This window comes from Salminus brasiliensis, chromosome 23, assembly GCF_030463535.1.
Source record: "Salminus brasiliensis chromosome 23, fSalBra1.hap2, whole genome shotgun sequence".
Taxonomy (NCBI): Eukaryota; Metazoa; Chordata; class Actinopteri; order Characiformes; family Bryconidae; genus Salminus; species Salminus brasiliensis.
The window spans coordinates 13,193,519-13,215,916 of record NC_132900.1 but is presented as its reverse complement, the minus strand read 5'-3'; the positions used below and the strand labels follow the sequence as shown (position 1 = coordinate 13,215,916).

Below are 22,398 nucleotides of genomic sequence, written 5' to 3'. Positions count from 1 at the left end.
AAAAGTCTGTGTGCGCGCATTTGCCCATCTGTGTCAGCAATGGGGGCAACCTAAAGTAGCTGAATGGAAGGGACATTTGGACATACAGTGTAGAAGCATGGCAACTGTTTAAATAAGTGAATGAATTAATCGTACCCTCCACACAGTTGGTAGAGAAGAAGCCAATGTTTCTGGTCTCAAGAGGGTTTTCATGGGTGAAGTCTGGAGAGCGAGTTTGAGGTTCAGACTCTCCGGTCAGAGAGGAGTTGTCCACCTGAAAGGAAAGAGGTGACATTCTGTTTATGTGGAATCATTATGTAAGATTTGGTATTTCTTGTTCTTGGGCTCCCCCTACAGTCAGGAAGTGAGATTAGTGCTTTGTGTCACCCCTCAAGGACAAGCTGACATGCATTTCTGGACAAGCTGAGAGTAATACAGTAATATTACAGGATTTTCCACCAATATAGCCCTCTAGCCCAGGCCTGGCATTAGGAATGGTGCCAATAGGTTCATGTTTATCTTCTCTCCTATTCTACTCTTATTCTATTGGCAGTGCTTCTCTACAGGAACTAGACAGGCTTTTTAAAAAAGTGGACTGCCCTGAAACCTCCTTTATGTATTAATTTAAGGACTGATATCTGACTTGTCTTTTTGTCCTCACTAAGTCTAACAGGCCTAAATACAGATATTATATTATATCCTTATTTCTTACAATATCCAGAATTTGTGTATTAGTATTCAGGAAGGTGTACTGAAAGTGTTTAAATGGCCAAGAGTAAAATATAAATTGTATTAAATCCATTTTTTTTCATCTCTAACTATCCAGAAACTCCTAAAACATCAAATCCAAACATAACAAGAGCACAATCTATCTTTAACATCACAAGCAAAGGATGAAAGAGCGGTGACTGGTCTTGACAGAAGCTATTACAGCACACGCATAGCATTAGAGGAAGCAAAGGCCAACTGCCCTGAATTAAATAAGGGTCCTTTAAAATGACTTTCATGCATTATGTTACTACAAGAGACTATAAATCTAATCGTGCCTCCAGAACAAGTGTTTTCCCCACTAAAAATGCAGGGCACTTACTCTAGACACTTTCATGTATACAGTGAAACTGTAATTGTATCGAACTGAGCAAATTGAGGCAACTTCAGAGAAGTTGACATAAAGCGGACCAGGCCACAGTCTGAACACTGCTGAAGAGAACTGTGTGTCTCTTCTTACTCTGTCTCTGGCTTTCTCACTCAGTCTCTCTCTCTCTCCCTTTCTTCTTTGACTGGTACCTTGCAGCCGCTGGAGGAGATGATGCGCAGGTCAGCTGGGATGCGGTCTCCTCCCTTTATCTCCACCAGATCTCCCATAACCACTCCCTCGGCATTGATCTGCCTCTTTTCACCCTCACGGATCACCAAGGCTTGCTGTCAATGAGTGTGAGACGGGGGATGCGGGTTGAAGGGGGAGGGGGGGGGGTAGAGAAAGAGAGAGAGAAAGAGATAAGTTAATAATATTAGGATAAAGTAAAATAAGTTACACATTTGATATTTCTGGGCTTTTTAGCAAATATTCAGTTGGTGGGCAAAATGGGGGAAAACGGCACCCTTACAAATGGCCATTTACTGTAAATCTTAACCATGTTGTGAGTGAAACATGAAGAAGATGATAAAGACGATTGGAGTTGGGTAGTAACGGAATACATGTGTTGTGATACACTTTCAGTGACGGAATGGACCTTCATCGTCACGCCCTGCATCGCCACGTCCATCTATGAATAGTAGCGTTGTCGAACATCCTCCTGCACCTTTTAACAGAGCGCTCAAAGGTTTTCAACCTCCCTTTGGATCTATCTACTGTATTAATCATAGCAACTTGTGAGCCGAATCTCTTATATCCTCACTGACATAATGAAACCTTTTCAAATACGCCCTTTTGACATTCATAGTTTCCTTCATAGTCTAAGAAAGACAGCTGCCTTGTACACTGCCCTGTTAGAAAACCAAGCAAACCAGTTTAGACCACTTTACAACATGGAATTCTTGCTGGTTTAAGCTGTTTGTTTCAGCCGGAGGTTTGAACTGTTCATGATGAATGGACCATGACATGACTTGATCTGTTAACTTCACAAAATTCTTATATATATATATCATTCTCGCCAAAGGTCCCTGTGGCTGATAAGGGGCCTTAGGCAATGTGTGTAGTTTGTTCACAAGCCAGCACTGCAGCTCAGCTTTAAAAGAAAACAAAAAATCCCAATTTCCCAAAAGCTTCATAGTATTAAGATCATCTTAACTGATAAGAGAGAGTGTTTCATGTGATGCTCACTCTACCATTAAAAAATGATCTTTGTAATAAGAGGCTTTTGGGAAACCTAGCCCAGGTCATTTTTTCCTTCACACTTTATCCACACCAGCTTTCACAGATTCGCTATTTTGCCAGTGAGTAGCCAACCAGCCTGTGCACTTCATATTGAGTTATTTTTTTGCTTCCTGCATGATGACATCCAACTGGTTATACTGTAGCACACTGAAGACATAGTATGTCCCACAGCTCCACTTCTTTTGAGCAAGGAAAAAAGTGTGGAGCAGCTTCAGAGAGCTGGAAAGCCAGAGCTTTCTCTCACTACACGTTAACTCTGATAATGTTCCATCCCTCTCAGGTTCTAGCTCCTGTTTGGTTTAACCTTAACACTTAGCATCTTTTGGCAACAGTATATGTTAATGTTGCATTTTGTAGCATTTCTACATCTCTGTCATTGCTCCTCCAGGCTCAACGTACTGGTAACTGCACTATGTAACACTGGTGAAGTGAGCAGGACAGCGTTCATGAGTCATATTAGCGTACTGTAATTTTACACTACAGCCTCAGACCACATGCCTCTTTCACAGTGACAGCTCTGTATTTCTCACCTCGTCCAGAAATGCATGTAATGCACACATCTTTCAGTGGTGGCTAAAAGTGCTATTTCCACTTCCCGACTGTAAGGGGGAGCCCAGGAGCAAGAAATGCCTAGCAGCATTTTAAATGAGGCCATTCAACTCGCTAGGCTAACTGCATACAAGGCTGACAGGAAACCAGCACTTTCAAGTAAGACTTGCGTTGCTGGCAGGAGTAATTACAAAAATAATTGCAATGCTAAAAATTTTCTGACTATGCTAATGTTGTGGCTAGACATGTTAATTGTGTGTATTTCTGTAATTCAACCAATCAGAGTAGAGCTCATCAAATTATTTGTAAGGCAACCCAAAAAACAAAATCAAGGCCAAATCACAGGGCGTGTAAAATCATATCTGGGCATTTTCTCTCAGACCAAAGTGACATCATTTCTACCTCTATAGAAGGAGGATCTAGGATCTATCAGAGCAATGAACAATTTCAAATACTGACCAAATGCATTCTATCACATCTTTAAGAAAATACTATATCAGGTACGACCGTAAATACTTTAGTGTGTGTGAAACAGGGCTGTGGAAAGGGGTTTTGCTCAAATTCTGCTCAAGGATCACCTGACCTTCCAATGTAATCCTGCCCAACCCTAATCCAACAGAGAAATGCACAACAGAAAAACATACTTGCAGATAAAGGCAAGAAAAAGTTGACAGCCCTTTGAAAAGGCATGTTCCTGTCTCTGCCTTTACTCTGGACACACAGGCCAGTTCTGCTGATTAAAATGATAAACAGCTGATCCTGTTTGAAAATCTGTTCAGCAGAAACAGCACCAAACATTCATGCTTTGCTCTAACCCAGCTCATGACACACATGTACTTGGTATTCAGTGTCCTTCAGGTGTGCTTGGAGCTGTATTGGAGCTGAGCAAAAAATGTGGGCTGGCTGGGGGTCCCAGAGGATTTGTGGAACATGGGTCTACATGCTAATGACTGTGAGCTGTGGTTCAAATTGTTAAACAATCAGCACAACAATGTTGGCAACTCTACATTACAGTAGTACCACAATTGTTATGTGTCATTAAATAAGACTTTATATTCTTAATATTTATGTAATCACAGTAACCCTGAAGACTATTGTAACACCATAGAGTAAACTTTTTTGTTTTTTTCTACATGCTGGAGACATTTGGGTTTGAGATTTAAAAAAATATATAAAATGAGATAAGACCTAGATCTAGATTATAGTTTTTACTTTCTGATATTTTCATCTAGAGTGGTTTAAACAACTTAGCACATGCACTTATCTGAAACCACACATTTTTCAAGTAAGCGGAAATAGGTGACTGACAGGTATTCCTTGTTGTCCATGTGTGCCTTGTTAGATTGACTGTTTAAATAATTGATAGCTCAGAATGTCTACTCTTGGATTGAGCTCTGGGTTTCGCATTTGAAGATGTGTTGGTTGTGATTTGGTATTAAAAAGGATAAGCCAACATGAAAATCAGAGAGTTGTCTACGGGACAAAAGCAAGTCAGGGGAAATCAAGCTATTGAACAAGCATTGGGCATACCCAGTACAACCACACGAGTGGTGTACTAATCACCAGACATTTAACAGATGGAAACCGGAAAAGGACACAACAGCAGTTGATGACAAAAACATGGTAGAGCTGTGAAGCAAAGCCCAAAAACAACAGTCAGTGACATTAAAGTGACATCAACAACAGCCTCAACAGGGCAGGTGAAAGTATCACATCGTTCGAAGGAAACGTTAAGGGTAAAAATATGAAGGTCATCCCACAAGATGTAAACTATCCATCAGCAGTTGGAATCAAAAGGTAATACTGGGACAAAGTTTTACAGAGAAAAATATTGACCTCTACCAAAATGATGAAAAGTGCAGAGAAGGAAAAGATCTGCTTATGATCCAAAACATATGAGCTCATCAGTCAAGCATGGTGGAGGTAGAGCCTGTTTACCCCTGGCATTAGCGTGCGTTTCCAGTGATCGATCAGATCGTTTGGATTTCACTTGTCTGCTTAAAAAACAAGGTATAAATACTCCCAAGATTAGATCAGATCACATTGGGATCACTCAAACCACATTCGGAGGTCTGCCAAAAATCACAAAAATTGCCGCTGAATCCATGTAGATAAGCTAGCACTGCTGGATGATTAGCTGACTGCTGGACGCAATTGGTAAATGAGTGTGCAGGTGTTAATAGTATTAATACTTGGTTGGTGTGGCCAAATGGATAACACAACTACCCACCAGTGAGCTACCACACCATGTGGGAGACTGGGGTTTGATTCTGGGCAGCTATGCTGCGCTACACCACTTGGGCAAGACTCCTAACACTACACTGGCCCACTTCTGTAATACTAGTAACCTAAAGTCGCTCTGGATAAGAACGTCAGCTAAATACCTAAATGTAAATTACCATATATATGTGTATTATGTTATGTAATCAGGATACAAATAATTGGCCTTTCCTCTTCTTTTGGAGGGCACTATTGTAGTCAGTGTAGTTTATAGTGTCTCATGCTGTTGAACCCTTTGTGTACGTTTCCACTTTTCAATTACTTTCCAGTGATGGAAAATATACAGACAGTTAAAAGAAAATAGCTGTTGTCAGACCAATTACCCCTACTGTGTCATGGCCGAGTTTCTTTATAAATTCTCTCGTGGTGTACAAAGTGCTGCTCAAAATCACATTTAATCCAGTGCCTTTTTTCTTCTTAAAACGTTTGAATTTAATCCGACAAGCAATCACCTCACTTTTCAGATGCTTCTAATCCTATTACTCCTTTCTTTCTGCCTATACGCATAGTGGACTGAAAGCATTCCTTATTTATCTATCTATCTATTTATTTATTTATTTATTTATTACCAATTCCGAATACATCTATTCCATTAACCAGTTCTGTTCGTGATCTCAGTTGTACAATATGTTATCAACAGATGAATAAGTTGGCACACTGTCACCTCTAAAAAGAAAAAAGCAGTGATGTTCATGCGTCCTTGACCCCCAACTACTCACTTGCATTTAACACCATTCAGTGTTATTTGTATGGTGCTTTTAACAACACTGTCAAAAAGCAAGTCTGGACACCTACTCCTATGAAGAAGCTCTTTAAAAGTATAAGGAAGAAACATGGACACAGAACCAGACTCTACTAAACCGAACCAGATAATGGAGTGACATCTTTTCGGACACCCACTCTAATAAGTGACTTATCTAATCAGCTACTTTAAGTCACCATTTATGTCACCATCAATTGACCACACACTGATTGTTTAATCTCCATAGAACTGGACACTCCTAAGCAGGTTCACATGGGCCCAAAGTCACTGTGCCCAATGCCAAGTGGCATTAAAGTGTATTAACTACCCTAACTTTAGTTGTGGAGCAGTGATGGAGCGCCATCCAATACCTCTGGGGCGAGATGAAGTGCCAGAGAGGGGACAGATTCCCTGCTAACACCCGTGATTTCTGAATAAATGATGGATAAGCAGATGTCTGGTTTCCTAGACCCATGTTAAGCCATAAAATAAACTAAAACCAGTGATGAATCAGTGTTGAATCACCACTTGAATGGCAGTTTAATATAAGACCGTGCTTATTCCATGCACAAGAAAAGAGAGGATGGGCTTCCGATTGTGTTAGAAGGATTTACATTTTTCTTGCACCAAGGTCACAATGCATATGCAAGTTCCTGGTTTGGTTGGGACCATATGAATGTAAAATTTATAATTACATTAATATTTCATTAAATATTTAGTGGATTAAAACTGTACTATAATTAGCACTTCAAGAGTCAACATCAGTTGTGTGATTGTTTGGGTTTTTGCAGAACTTTTCTTGTTTATCATGAATTGTAAGCAAAAACAATAAGCAGAAAACACCACCTTGATGAAACTGATGGTGAAATCAGTAAGATTCTGTAAGAATCCAAAAAATGTTAAATGATCTTTTCCATAATACTTTCCAATAACTTTTGGTGTTGTTATTTTGCACATGGTGGTCTTGACACACAAACTCAGCTAATTAACCATTTTACAGTCAGGCCGGAAAGTCTGCACACCACTTTCACCTTCTCCATGTTTTATTACATTATAGATTTATTTTACAATAGATAGAGTTCATTTTTGTCACAAACATCTACACAAAACAGCCCACACTGCCAAAGTGAGGTTTTAGATATTTGTGCTAAGTTATTAAAAATCTAAATGTAAAATATCAGATGTACATAAGAATGCACGCCCTTTGATATGACACACAAAAGTGAGGGTGCATTTTGTTTCCACTGCTTGGAGCACATTTGTGGTAAATTCAATTGATTGGATGTGATTGATTGCCAATTCCTGCCTATATAAGGTCCCACAGTTGACAGTGCATGTCAGAGCACACTCCAAGCCATGGGGTCAAAGGAATTATCTGCAGACCTAGATCTGGAGAAGGGTACAGAAAAATTACTGCAGCTTTATAGGCTCAAGGAGCACAGTGCCCATCATCATTAGGAAATGGAAGAAGTTTGGAACCACCAAGAATCTTCCTAAACCTGTCTGCCCACCCAAACTGACTGGTTCACTCTGACATCGTAACAGCATGTTGCGGTGAACCTTTCAGAAGATCAACCATCCAGGCAGCACTCGACAAATCATGCCTTTGTGGTGGCAAGACGGAAGCCATTCATTAGTAAAAGGCCACTTGGACTTTGCAAAAATGCACCTAGAGGTCTGATGAAGCTAAGACTTTTTGGTCTGAATACCAAGTGTCATGTCTGGAGGAGACCAGGCACCGCTCATCACCTGGGTATCGTCATCCCTACAGTGAAGCATGGCAGTGGCAGCATGCTTTTCAGACACTGGGTTGACTAGTTCTGATAGAGGGAAAGGTGAATGCAGCCAAGTACACCAGGATCCTTGAAGAACACCTGCTCCAGAGCGCTCTGGACCTCAAACTGGGGTGACGGTTTACCTTCCAACATGACAGAGACCCGAAGCACACAGCCAAGAAAACAAAGAAGTGGCTTCAGAGAAAGTCTGTAAAAGGCCTTGAGTGGCCCAGCCAGAGCCTAGACCTGAATTCAATTGAACATCTGTGGAAGAAGCTAAAAATGGCTGTGTACCGACCCTATCCAACCTGACAGAGCTTGCAAGGACATGCCAAGAGGAATGGGCAAAAATGTTCAGATGTTGCTTCTTTCCCAAGACACCTTAATTGTTGTAAAGCTGTATGTTGCTGCCAAAAGTATGTCAAGTATTAGGCTAAAGGTATTTAATCCCTAAATAACTAGAAAAATAAAATTGCATATATTCTAAAGACCTATTCCTACATATTAATATTAGTATATATATATATATATATATAAAGTAATTATTAGTGATTGTGTTCCACTTGTTTCAAACCATGTCATCTTGTTAAGTAACCTCAAATAGACTGGATTATGTGACACTGCTTTTTGACACTGTGTGAGATACTGTTATTCATGCAAATTGTCGAAATCACATTACAGCACAATACATGGAGTTATGAAATAATTACATTTTGGTAGAAAGGAACATACCAAAAGCCCCTCCTTCTTAAATGTCCTATAAATTCCATCTCTACCTTGTTCACATATCTACGACAACTCTGCGCAATCCTCTGCCGCCCCATCTCATCTATCATTCCTGGTCATACCTAATAAAGGGGGGACTGGCTTCCTACTACATAGCAGAAGTCACCTAAACTCCAGCCCAAAGGCCTCAGAGTTCTCACCCCACTCTCACAGTCTCTCATGAAGGCATGAAACGCACTAGCAAACTGTTTATCAAAATAACAGTAGGCCTATCTCATACGGCATGGACAGAAAAGTCACTTGACTAATTGATTACATTTGAAATAGTTGTAAATACATTTTTAACAAATTATTTCTTAAACTGAGATCATTTACTGTAAACTATCTGCAAACAAAGCACATTAACATTAACACACTAGAATCAAGTTAGAAAGTGCTTGATAATTAGCTGAGTGCTTGTTGAAAGCAGGGAAAGTGCAGCGCTGTAACCATCCATGGGCTTAATGCAACATGATGAAAGATTCAGGTCAGGATGTGGATAGTACAGCTATATGGATTTAGCAAAGGAAGAGCACCATGCTTGTCACACTTACCTGTGGCACCATGTTCTTGAAAGAGTCCATGATGCGTGAGCTCTTGGCCTCTTGGTAATATGAGAAGCAGCCGGTGATGATGACCACAGCAGCCAGAACTACTCCCAGATACAACTGCAGCCCAGAGAGAGAAAAAGAGAGAGGGAGGTTGGTTTCATTTTTTTGTTTTGTTTAGTACTTTAATAAAACTGTTATTAGATGTCTCACAGATGCTCTCTATTCGCTATAACAATTATTTTCTTATTACCCAATTATTTTTTAAATTATTACCCAATCCCTGTTCATGTGAACTCCCCCTATCACTAGCAATGCCCCCAACACCAGGCTAGCATGTGAAGACATGCTGACTATTTTGATTGGCTAATTAAGAAAGTAATTAATAACACATTACAGACCTCGTCTGTGTAACGTCTACATCAATGTTACCATTACCTAGATTACAGCTACACTCACATTCCGTTTAGCTGGATCAGGGTGATGGTCATGCTGGCTAAATCAGATCTGCTTTCCCATCTCTGCTGGGTTCTTATTAGCCAGTTTATACTTCACAGAATAACATTGAAGTATAGAACGGAACTCACATTGTCATTGGCTGGTTCATCCTCAGTCGCGACCTGGATGCCATAAGCAAAAAAGCAAAGGAGGGCTCCAATCCAAAGCAGGATGGAAAAGCCTCCGAACAATTGCTTGCAGAACTTCACCCATTCTGGGGTGGTGGGTGGCGGGGTCAAAGCATTTGGGCCATCCCGTGCCAGGATCTCGGCTGCTCTCTTAATAGTCAAACCCTGAAAGAAGGAGGAGCAGAACATTATCAAAGGAGACCAGGTACTGAAATAAGCTAAATGTACTAAATATTAATGATTAAAAGTGAAGTGGGAGACCAGAACTAAGCATTTACATTATAAATGCTAAAGACATGGACGCTCAGTGTCACTGATGCATAGCACCACTTTTCTGAAGCATATCTAAAAGATATCTAAGTGTCTAATAGTGCCCATGACTGGATGCCTCAGAATTCCTGACTCAGAATCCTGTCTGAGTAGGCAGCATTAAAAACCGTTTCAGACACAGACAACATGATGCCCCCAACACCAGTGAGGGCGGACTAGCACAGGCCCCCTCCGACGCATGTGCAGTCTAGCTACTCATTTTTCTTACTGCCGCTGATGCAACATCGACAGGCAACCAACGGACCTGGAGGGAAGCACTGCATACCCGGCTCCAACACACCAGCCAGCAGACGCCAGTGATGGCCAGCACCGAAACTAAGCAATGTGTCGGGGGAGAGCACCATCTACCCACCCTGGAGAGAGAAAGCCCAACTGTGCTCTCTCTGGGCCTCGGCTACCAATGGCTAGCAGCATAACTGGGATTCAAACCAGCGATCCCCTGATAATCATGACAGCGCCTTAATCAGCTGACCCACCCAGGGCCAACTGAATGGAAGTTCTTAAGAAATATGTCGCTACTGATGCACTTTGTCTGCATGTTAAAATATTGCAACAAATTTAGTCTATTGTGAAATATATGCCTAAAAATATGAATATTTAAAATATTTCTCAAATCAGATCTGGTGAAATGACTGTCGGCACTGTTACTTGCAAGTAATCAGATCGGATTTGCGTGTCATCACAAACCTATCTGCATGGGTTCCTGTGGTAATGATGTAGGCGTCAGTGATTTTTGGCTGTCCAGACTATTAAAATTCAGATCTAGAGACAATCTAGATATGCCAAAAATGGCAGTCTGAACACATAACCCCACACCCCACTTCAGCCTATTAGCCTAGGCTGTTAAGTGGATCAGGTGGGTGCAATCAGGGTTGGACCCAAAGACTGTGTTTTGGAGACCACTGACCTAAGTACAGTGTAACAGAGTAACGGAGTAAATGTAGCTAATTAATTACCAACCACCTCTGTGCCAGACTCAGCTTTATAACTGCCTGACAGGTAAAGACAGGTGCGATAGAGCAAAACAAAAACACAAAGCTGGAGCTGACAAGAACTGCTTCAGGGAAACGGTTATGACATGAATTCTGTGAGTCAGTGATGTGGTGTGTCTTACTTTGTGTAGGTCCACTCCATAGCGAACCGACAGCTCCTCCAGAGACAGCTTATGATCATCCTGTAGCAACACACAAACACAAAGGTCTCTGATGCAGCCGCTATGCTATGCTCTCTAATTAGCACTGTAGTCATACAGATCACATGTCTGTGAGTGGAAAGTAAAAGGCAGGAGAATGCACACATGCTGAGTTTCCTTACCAAAGACACCTCTTTCTTCAGCTCGTCTAAGTCCTTATTTTTCTTCTTTTTCTTTCCATTGTTCTGAGGAGCCTCAGGGCTGCTCTCTCTCCCATACTGAGAGAGAGAGAGAGAGGCAGAGAGATGATTATGAGAGAGTGTGTGCAGTGAAATCGCTGTAAATTAAAATGTTGATTTTATCATGTGAGAATGAGATCATATCTCACAAAGCACAATGGCGTCCCTGAAATTCAGGAAATTAAACCCCCTCACTTGAGACGCAATTCAAAGCATGTCGAAGCATAATCTTATAGCAGATTGCCCAGTGGGCATTACGTAATAAATGAAGCTTTTGTGGCACAAGTAGTAGGCACTGCGGATATCTCGCTGTGAGCACAGAGTGCCAGTTCCTTAGCTGTGGATTATGAATGTGTTATTTATAAGTGTGTTAGGCCTATTAATAACAGTATCAAAAAACCCCACAAACCAATAAGTCATGTGTGACGGCAGTGCTGGTTGCTAGCTCAGAAAGAAGGTTTCAGGCAGCATTGATAATAATTTTAATATTCTGATTACAATTTAAAGTCATGACGCTGCCTGGATTACAAGGCCAGCACAGAATATGACCTAGAAAGGGGCTGAGAGTGGCTCAGCGGTCTATGGATGACGCATTGCCATCAGCGCCCGTAGTCTGAGAGAGCACAACTGACTGTGGATAGGTCGATTTTTTTCCCTTTTTCTCCAAATTTGGTACTGCCAATTAACCCACCTGTGTTCCCTAGCACTAGCAATGCTCTCGACAGTAGGAGGGTAAGGTCTTCTCAGATACATGAGAAGCGTGCCACCCCCACCCAAGCTTCTGTAGTATTGGGCTGGGATTTATTTAACCCTGCAGTCATGCCTTCAATTTGACTGAGACTGAGAAACCAGAATCTTGTTGTACTAAAAATAGCAATAAAGCAAAACTAAATAATTTACTTTTTAGCTGTGGTGCACCCTCCCAGCTAACATGTCCACGTGGGGCCTTTATTATTAGCTCAACAGGCAACCAGAAAGTTTAGTTCTTTGGTTCCATGTTGGCCCCATATGTGGATTCCCACCAGTGACATTGATAGTACCAGGAGGAGTTAAACATCGGTCTGATCTGGGTTGTACACTGCATATGGGGCCTATGTGAAATGGGGGAAATATAGAATCCATTAATGAGCTAATTTTTGGAGGTGAGACATAAGTTATGCTAGATACTCTTTCAATTTGGAGTAAGCCCGTTAGACACAACCTCTTTATTTCATACAAAAGTGACTGGTAAAGGTTTTGAAATCGATAATAATTGTCTGACATTCTCTGACTTTCATTGAGTAAATTTTAATCCTTTTACAGACAGTCTTACCCAAGGTCTCTTATTGGTCCTGGCAGGGAATCGAACCCTAATTTGCTGAGTGGATTGCCACAGTGTGACCCGTTGTCAGTCTATGAGATATATGTCTAGTTTAATAAAGACATTTCATGGATTTGAAACAGTGTTGCTAACTCAATCAAAAGGAATCCTTTGGCACTTTAGCTGGGATTCAAACCCAGACTCTTCTGTAAAACCCCAATCTGTTGTCTAAAGGTTAGCAGTGTTGCCCACCATACTATACCAACCAATTCCGAGCAATAATGAGGGACATATGCCTACTAAGTTTCAAGATAATTATTCAAAGCATTTGTGATTCTGAGCTCCAACCTAAAACCAGTGAAGATTCAAACCCAGAACCTGCTGATCTAAAGGTAAATATATAAATAAATTTAAAAAGGCAGTTGAATTAGCAGAAAACTTTCAAACGAGCTTTGAATGAACGGATGAATTAATTAATGAATTGCAAGAAAGTTAAGCATGACGTGCACACTAATGTTGGATGTGGTAGTTAAATAAAATTTGAAATGAATTATTTAATATGATATGATATGAATAATAAATACTTGACTCATACATCCTGCTGGGCATAGGTTCAGAAAGGTTTTTCGGGCAGTATTTCAAAGGCAATGAATCCCTGTGCCAGCAAAATGACCTCAACTGTATGGGCCATTTCCTCTGTGTGTGTGTGTATATACAGCCCTGGAAAAAAATTAAGAGACCACTATGATTTTTTCCTTAAATCAGCATCTCTACACAGCATTTCCTTTCAGCCATTCCATCAAACAAAGCTAAGGTATTTCAATTTCTGCAACAGAAATGGCATAAAGTCACTCTACAGAAATGTGAAGGACTGGTGGAGAGCATGCCAAGACATAAATGCTGTAATTGACAATCAAGGGTATTTTACCAAATAGTGATTTCTTAATTCTGAATTCTCTCACAGTTAACACATTAGCATTGTATTGTTTAAATATAAATATTAACTTGATTATACATGCTCTAAACCACAATATTTTTGTAGGGGAATTTGGAAAAAATGTTGCCAGTGGTTTATAGAATAAAACATACCCCTCCAATCCCCAGTTTGCTTGATTTATGAAGTTAAATATGGTTGCCTGATGTGCATGGAGGGGGAAAAGACTGTTCAGGGGGAGGAAATGTATTTATAGGTACTGGCAGGAAAATAGGAAATGAAATACAATAAACAAAACAGACAAGCAGCACCTGATTGTGCTACTGTTCCTCACTGCGAATGAATTGAAAAACAAAGACTCCTATTGGAGGCTACAGCTCGCAATGCAGTTTCATTCAGTCCTGCTGTTAGACAAACTTATTGTAAGGTGGTGAAACAGCACATAACAACCATGATTTATATATGTGTGTGTGTGTGTGCAGGGGTCACTGGTAATGGATTTACCTAGAGTACATTCTGTCCTGTGTTGCTATGCATGGTTTATAAAGTTGAGGGGGTGTCAGATATTGAGAGGGTGAGGTTGTGAGAGAAAGGAAGGATATGTACATCAGAGAGGGAGACAGTGTGTGTGTATGTGTGTGTGTGTGTGTGTGAGAGAGAGAGAGAGAGAGAGAGAGAGAGAGAGAGAGACAGAGAGAGAGAGAGAGAGAGAGAGAGAGAGAGAGAGAGAGAGAGAAATAGTTGTGTGCTCACTGTACAGCACATGCTGACGGAGCGGCTGATGGAAATCATCTGTGCCTGCCACTCTTCCTCTGCACTGTGTGTGTGTGTGTGTGTGTGAGTGAGAAAGACACTTGCATGAGGATAGCACGTGAAAAAGGGAGTCAGAACTACAGAATAAAAGCCGACCTTCCCTTATACAGATGGAACATATTATGCATTGTCAGTAATCATATTTATAAATAAAATATTGTAGTGTATATGTCATTATGTTTTCCATATGGTTTTATCAAACCATATCTTAAATAGTGGGAAAAACTGCTCTGACTAATTATACAATATTATCCTAAAATACATTACCCACAATCCTTTACCATTTTTTCATTAATTTTAAACAAACTCAGATATGATGTGACACTAATACAGGGTAATATATTACATACTTATATAACTGTATGCTACTCAATTATCTCTACTATTGGTGAAAAAAAAACCCTTACAGACTCACAATCACATTATACATTACCCACAAACAGGCAAATGTAACAAAGTAAAGCACTAATTTATACATTGTTGCCATTTTTTTGTAATTATACACACTATATACCCAAATATCTCTACTACATCTATATTATATCTATATTCTCCCCTGTCTGACTGAAAAAACTACATTACCCACAATCCCTTCACAGACAAAAATTACAAAGTAGCACTAATACATACATTTTATGTTTTTTTTAGTAATTATTTACAATCTCAGTTGTGATTTTTCAAACATCTCTACTATTGGTAAAAGTAAACTACATTACCCACAATCCCTTCACAGAAAAACATAACAAGCTAGTACTAATTGAAATGTTGTTTTTTGAGTAATTGTACTCAGTCTCAGATATGAATCAACAATAATACAGTGTAATACATTACATACTTCTATAACTGTATACTACCCAAATGGTTTGGTTTACCCTGTCAGACTCAAAATACAGCATTACACTAAAATATTATATTCCTCACAATCCTTTTACAAACAAACATAACAAAGGAGCACTAATTTATACATAAAAAATAACTTTAGCTGGGATTCAAACCCAGACCCTTCTGTAAAACCCCAATCTGTTGTCTAAAGGTTAGCAGTGTTGCCCACCATACTATACCAACCAATTCCAAGCAATAATGAGGGACATATGCCTACAAAGTTTCAAGATAATTATTCAAAGCATTTGTGATTCTGAGCTCCAACCTAAAACCAGTGGAGATTCAAACCCAGAACCTGCTGATCTAAAGGTAAATATATAAATAAATTTAAAAAGGCAGTTGAATTAGCAGAAAACTTTCAAACGAGCTTTGAATGAACGGATGAATTAATTAATGAATTGCAAGAAAATTAAGCATGACGTGCACACTAATGTTGGATGTGGTAGTTAAATAAAATTTGAAATGAATGATTTAATATGATATGATATGAATAATAAATACTTGACTCATACATCCTGCTGGGCATAGGTTCAGAAAGGTTTTTCGGGCAAAAAAATCCCAATGTCCCAACATTTTACACAAAATACAAAATACATACTTCTGTAACTGTATGCTACCCAAATGTATGGTTTTATTAAACAAATACCTCTAATATTGGTAAAAAAACGCCCTTATGTCAGACTCACAATACAGTATTATACTAAAAAACTACATTACCAACAATCCCTTAACAGACAAATGTAACAAGCTAGTACTAATTAAAACTAAAGTAATAGATTACATACTTCTATAACTATATGCTACCCCAACAAGAACTAGGGTGTTTCTTTATAAAAACTAATTATGATAAGCATTTGTTATTTAATGGACATATCCAGTATTTTTTAACTTAACATTTATCTGTATAATTCCATTCATTACCACAGACAATACGTTTGCAATACAAACATATCTTCTGATATATAATAAAAGGCAATAGGCAATGGTTATAATAAAAGGCAATGGACAGCTGCTTCAGTGACTGCCCATAGGCCTCTATTAGTGATTTTTGAGTCCGCAAATTTCTGCTCATTTACTAAGTCCAGGAAAAGGCTTCAAGATTACTGTTTGTGCTAATGAGCTGTAAGCTACACACAACAGTCCTTTAACACAGTGTGTGTTCAGATTTGTTACACAAAATTGTGTTCTAATTGCACAGTCCTGGATTTTACGGCCTGCCACAAGCGAATGTGTGGTAAAGTAGGGTTAACAAGTGTTTTATTAATTGCTATGTAATTTTAATTACAATACAGTAAGTAGGTAAATTAAGTGTAAATCCCTGCATTTGAGTTATAGATAGAGATAATATAGACTCACCCCTTTCCCCATGCTGTCAGATGGTGAAATGAAGGACAGATTTCTGTCTCTCTTTCAGCACACGTGTGGAAGACAGTGGTGGCTTTTTTGGGACCTCCTCATTCCACCCTTTGACCCCCTTTTCACACCCCACTCCCCCTTCTTCTACCAGCGGGTAACCTGAAGCCACCCTACAGTTCAACACACACATGCGCTGTCCTCAAGTTCTCTTAGTGTGTGCTGCTGTTTGTAATGTGTGTGTGTGTGTGTTCCAGTCTTTTTTTTTTTCATTTGGCTTTTATTCTAGTATGTGATGTTGTGGTGTTCATGCACATGCACTAGTGTCAACACTTGGACATCAGAAGACCTCCAAACCTCATCAACATTCAACCTCAGACTAGACATACAGAGTACATACACTACTTGTCCAAAAGTGTCCAAAAAATGGGAAGCTCTAGAGTAGCCACACATTAGGCTAAGGAGCAGTGGAGCTGTGTTCATTAGATTGATGGAGCTCCATATAGTTCCTTTCGAATGAGTTGGAGTGGTGTTTGTGCTCCATAGCTGATACAGTCAAATCCACACAGCAATGCTGATATATTTAGTCTAAATCATTCCTAAAAGAGGATTAGCTAACACCTTTGATCTTAGAAGAAAGCTTTAATGAGTTGATGTGTACAGAACCTTTGGGTTTGCTTACTGTACGTATAACTGTAGGTGAATTAGCACATTGCGTAAACTACGTAGTGAGGCTAAAGTGGTTCTACTTGATACTCAAACTAAATCTGTTCTACTTTATCAGGCTTGAAAGCAGCAGGTCAGTCTCATGTTTGATCAAAGAGTGCTCATGAAGAAAGCAAGGCATTGTAACCCAGATAATCCAATCACCATAGCCCACAGAGCATAGATTACTCAAAGCTGTGTTCTGACTGGGCAGGGCAGATAATGTCCTAAAGGAGCAGAGTTTCATGAGGTCAAAGTTTTGCAGATTCATCTTAGACTACACACCTTCACTCTGTAAATAAATAGAGCCTTCCATTTCCAAACTTACATATGTGACTTTGCCTATTAGTTTTGCAACTGACATGCGCAGTGTTGGGGAAATGCTTAACCCTGATCCCTAATGTTAAAATTAACTTTATGCTGCCCTCTAATGCAGAGCATTTACTTTATACTGGTTTACATTAAGCATTTGCAGACACCTATACCATCGCTTCTTGCTGGGACACCGTTCCCTTATGCAGATGTTTACATTGCCCTCTAAAGAAGGTTTTTTACTTTACACAACCCTGATCCCCAATGCGTCATTCACGTTGCCCTATTATGCAGACTTTTGAATTATACTACCCTCCAATGCAGATGTTTACTTGCCCCCAATGTGGACATTTACTTTAACCTGATCCCTAATGCAGATGTTTACTATATGCTTCCCCCAATGCAGATATTTGTGTTGTCTTTTAATGTAGACATTTGTTTTTCTATGCCCTCTAATGCAGATGTTCATTACTTACTTTACTCTGCCCCCAGTGCAAACGTTTACTTTATGCAGCCCCAATGCAGATGTGTACTTTACACCGCCCCCCCAGTGCAGACATTTACTGTGATCCCTAATGCAGATGTTTACTATATGCTGCCCCCTAATGCAGGCGTTTACTTTACATTGCCCTTTAATGCCGACATTAATGTCACGCTGCCCCAATACAACTGTTTACATTATTCTGCCTCAAATGCAGATGTTTACTTTACACTTCCCCAGTGCACACATTTACATTATGCTGCCGCCAATGCAGATGTTTACACTGCCCCAGTGCAGTTTATATGATGTTGTTGCCAATGTGGACGTGTACTTTACGCTGCCCCCTAATGCAGATGTTTACTTTACGCTGCCCCAATACAAACGTTTACTTTATTCTGCCACCAATGCAGATGTTTACACTGCCTCAGTGCAGTTTATATTACGCTGTTTCCCATGCATATGCATACTTTACGCTGCCCCCTAATGCAGATGTTCACTTTCCAATGCAGACGTGTACTTTATGCTGCCCCAATGCAGATGTTTATTTTACGCTGCCCCAATACAAATGTTTACATTATGCTGCCTCAAATGCAGATGTTCACTTTACACTTTACACATTTATGAGGACTAACATTATAAAAGATTTAATTCTGCAGTTCACATAAACATCATGAAACCATGTCACTAGCATTTTTGCTATGTGAATAAATGAAGCTTTGTCAGGATAAATAAGTATAATGTAGCTTCTGTGTTTTCCTTGACCTGACTCACTTTAATTCAGCTGCTGACAGACTTCATAAGTAGTTTACAATGGAATTCAACTATGAAAACACAAAATGTGGGGCGGCCTCAGGGACTGAATGGAGTCTCCCCTGCAAAATAGATTCTTCTTACGTTATCAAATATCAACCATTTCAGTAAATTGAGAAGAGATAGATTGCTTGCAAGCTCAAAAGCTTTGGACTTGTTTCCACACAGAGACTTTTAAAATTGCCTGCGCTTGTGTGCACACAGAAAGTAAGATATTTTGTTGTGACTGTCAGGTCACCCTGTCTGGAAATCACATGCTTCCACAACACACACATCAAAAGCTATATTTTACTCTGTTGGACAAACAGGAGAACAAAGTAAAATGTCAAATTTGTGACAAAAATGGCTTACAATCGATTTGTTTATCTTTGGAGAAAAAGACTCACAGAATCGTCCTGCTTTACTCTGCTGTCTTTGTGCAGCAGCAGCCAAACATACTCAAGGGGGATTTTTTAAACCACTTACACTCTTAATTTTGCTTTCTTGATATTTTGCAATGATTTATCAAATGTTTATAATTTATTATTATTTTAAGACACCAAGTCTTTATATTTTATATTCAGATACTACACCATTATTTTACGATACTAAGTCATTATGTCAAGATATTAAGTCATTATATAGTCAATGAGATACTATCTCATTATTTTAAGACACAATATATACTTTATATTTTATATTAAGATACTACATCATTATTTTGAGATGATTTCTCATTATTTTGAGACACTTTCTCAATATCTTGAGATGACGTCTTTATTTTGAGCTGGGTCTGGTTGCAGTAAAGGCTCCACAGTGTATGTGTGATGCAAATCCATTACTAAGTCCTAATAATCCTCTCTCAAGCCCCAAACCCTCACTGACCAATAAAATTAGGAGGGGGTATGGTCATGCAAGAATGTGTATAACGTATATGCAGACGTTTTAACATTTGGAGGGATTTATGAGCAGAGTGAAAAAGCCATATTGTCCTGTGTGATTATATATCAGTTTCAGCAGTTCTGTAGAGGTACATCAGTCCTGTAAGGTGGGAGTGCTGGGGCTTTCAGTGGTCTGAGAAGCAGGACAACATTGACAGAGGTAAACATTTCACAAGTTTTCTGGACAAACTGTGTTTTTACCACCACTTTCGTAAAATCAGTAAATAACTGGAAACCAACACAGTTACCACCAGGAGTGGAGGGTCTGTTGATTTCAGATGGGTGGTGTCAGGTTATATTTGTTTTGCTTTACTTTGATTTTATTTGATTATGATGTCAAAGAAACACAGTAGATCAGTGAATTTGTTAAAATTAAGGTCTGAGTAAAGAAAACAGAAACAGATGATGAACATTTAAAGATATGTTTCAAATGAAGTCATTTCTAGCCTTCTTTTTAAATAAATACTTTTACTACCTTACGTTAAGTAAATGTACTTTTCTACTTTTAGATTAAACATTGTAGTTTTACTTGGCTGTCCGATTTAGCAAACCTATTTAGATCTGATCTGCTGTAAATTTTGAAACTTGTATTATTATAAAATGTAGATCCTACTTCAACTTTTACTTAAGCATTTTCTAACTGGAATATAAGTATATGACCTGTTACTTCTGCCACTTCTGTACTAGTCATATATATAGCCTGGCATATGTTATAGTCTACCACCCTACAGGGAAGGGGCATGAGTAGGCTGTGCCACCATTAGGGAATGAGCAAACTGGGCCAATCCCAAGACCCGCTGCATTTTTCAGCCCTCCAATCACTGTACAGCAACCATTGCTATCTGGTTTTGCACGTTACATTACGGCATGTAGTTGAACGTTTGGCTGCAGGCTGGATTATTTCACTAACGCAGTGCATAATCCTGGCCTGAATTCCTGTTGGTCACATACAGCATTCTGCTTATCAGTACGCAAGCAGTGTGTAGTAGGTTATTTCTAACAGAGCTTATTTAACAACTGTGGCCATTTCTGAAGCTCTTGTAAACAGGTTTTCTCCAGAACCCACAGGGACATGGTAGTTTGTATGCACCTCACATTAACAGAGAAGGGTCTGCGAAGAAGGAAAAGAGGAAAACCAATATTAATCCAGGATAGGACTCATGAAAGTATTTTTAGATCCAAAGCCCCTTTTGGATCTGGCTTGTAACTCATTCACTCACTCACACAGATCTTCCACAATGGGGCACTATTAGGACCCCCATTGCAAATTAGGTCTATTAACAAAATGTACAAAGTTTCAGCTGTTTGCAATAAACCAATCAAACAATTTAAATAGCTCAACCCAACCTAGAGAATGAGTGCTTCACTTTGAATGACAATTGCCCACCTGAACAGAATCCCAAATAAAACCACACAGTTGCAAATCAGGTGGTAAATCAAGGTCTTAAATTAATTGCATCAGGTGGCTGGAGATAAAGCCTTAAATACCTGGACTAGGTAGGGGGTTTGTTGACTGTGACGTTTATTTGCAAAAACCCTTGGGTAACTGCATATATGCAGCAAGATTTGGTGGCAGCCGGCACAGAGTTTTCAGTTTGCACAGTAAGGTGCTCCATGTCCATATACCTCTCATAATCAGATAAATAAGCCACAGAAGCTTGGGATTCTGTTCTGTGGCGTGATGAAAAAGAACAAATTAAGAGGAGGAAGAATGAATGCTGAACACCCTGCCTACAGGGAAATATGGCGGTGGCTCTGTGATGCTCTGGGGCTGCTTTGCTTGCTCTAGCACTGGAAACCTACAGTGTGTGCAGGGCAAGATGGATTCAATCAAGTATCCCAGAAAATCCTAGGATTAAACGTCAGGCCTTCTGTAAGGAATCTGAAGCTTGGGTGTCATTGGACCTTCCAACAGGACAATGATCCCAAGCATACCTCAAAGCCCACCAAGGATTGGTTTCAGAAGAAGTCCTGGACGACTCTGGAGTGGTCTTGGCAGTTGCCTGACTTTAACCCCATAGAAAATTTGGTGGGATTTGAAAAAGGCAGTTGCAGCATATTATTGCAAAGCTGTTGTATAGCTGTGCTGCAGGCAGAGTTGGGCATTTGATTTGGCTCACCAGAAAGCTACCCTGACTCCACCATAGTGAGACACATTGTGTGTAAGTGCAGAGATTGTCATGCTGTCATATTTTCTTACAATGTGTAATTTTTTTTTTGCTTTCATTTTATTTGTTTTATATTTTTTATAAATGCATTAAGTTTAAAGTTTTAACAAGTATTAACAAAATTAACAAGTATTAACAAAAAAATTGTATAATGCATTTTTTTTCTTTAACTCTCAAAATCTTACCTTCTTTTTTCTAACCACTCAGAGATGCTAGGTTTACAGCTTAACAATCAAACTATGTCGGAATTCTGCAGGTTTCCATCTATCTTCCCTATGCTTGCTTAACCTGAACAATCTAACCAGTTGTTGGACACAGTTTTTTGTACAAACACACTCACATGCTACAGCACAAAATGGGTGAAGGAAATAAATTGGA

The 22,398-nt window shown here is 39.5% G+C and overlaps 1 protein-coding gene across 1 annotated transcript in view; it reads right to left on the bottom strand.

The window, feature by feature from the left end:
- atp1a2a (ATPase Na+/K+ transporting subunit alpha 2a) overlaps nt 1-16,654 on the bottom strand; it is a 38,460-nt gene extending 21,806 nt beyond the window's left edge. The window contains exons 1-7 of the mRNA XM_072668590.1: nt 16,628-16,654; nt 11,286-11,381; nt 11,086-11,145; nt 9,603-9,806; nt 9,022-9,135; nt 1,267-1,401; nt 136-253 (exon numbers count right to left, since the gene is read on the bottom strand). Coding sequence (XP_072524691.1) covers nt 136-253; nt 1,267-1,401; nt 9,022-9,135; nt 9,603-9,806; nt 11,086-11,145; nt 11,286-11,381; nt 16,628-16,639 — 739 coding nt within the window. The 5' untranslated portion in view covers nt 16,640-16,654. The remainder of the gene's footprint in view (nt 1-135; nt 254-1,266; nt 1,402-9,021; nt 9,136-9,602; nt 9,807-11,085; nt 11,146-11,285; nt 11,382-16,627) is intronic.
- Nucleotides 16,655-22,398: the final 5,744 nt, after the last annotated feature.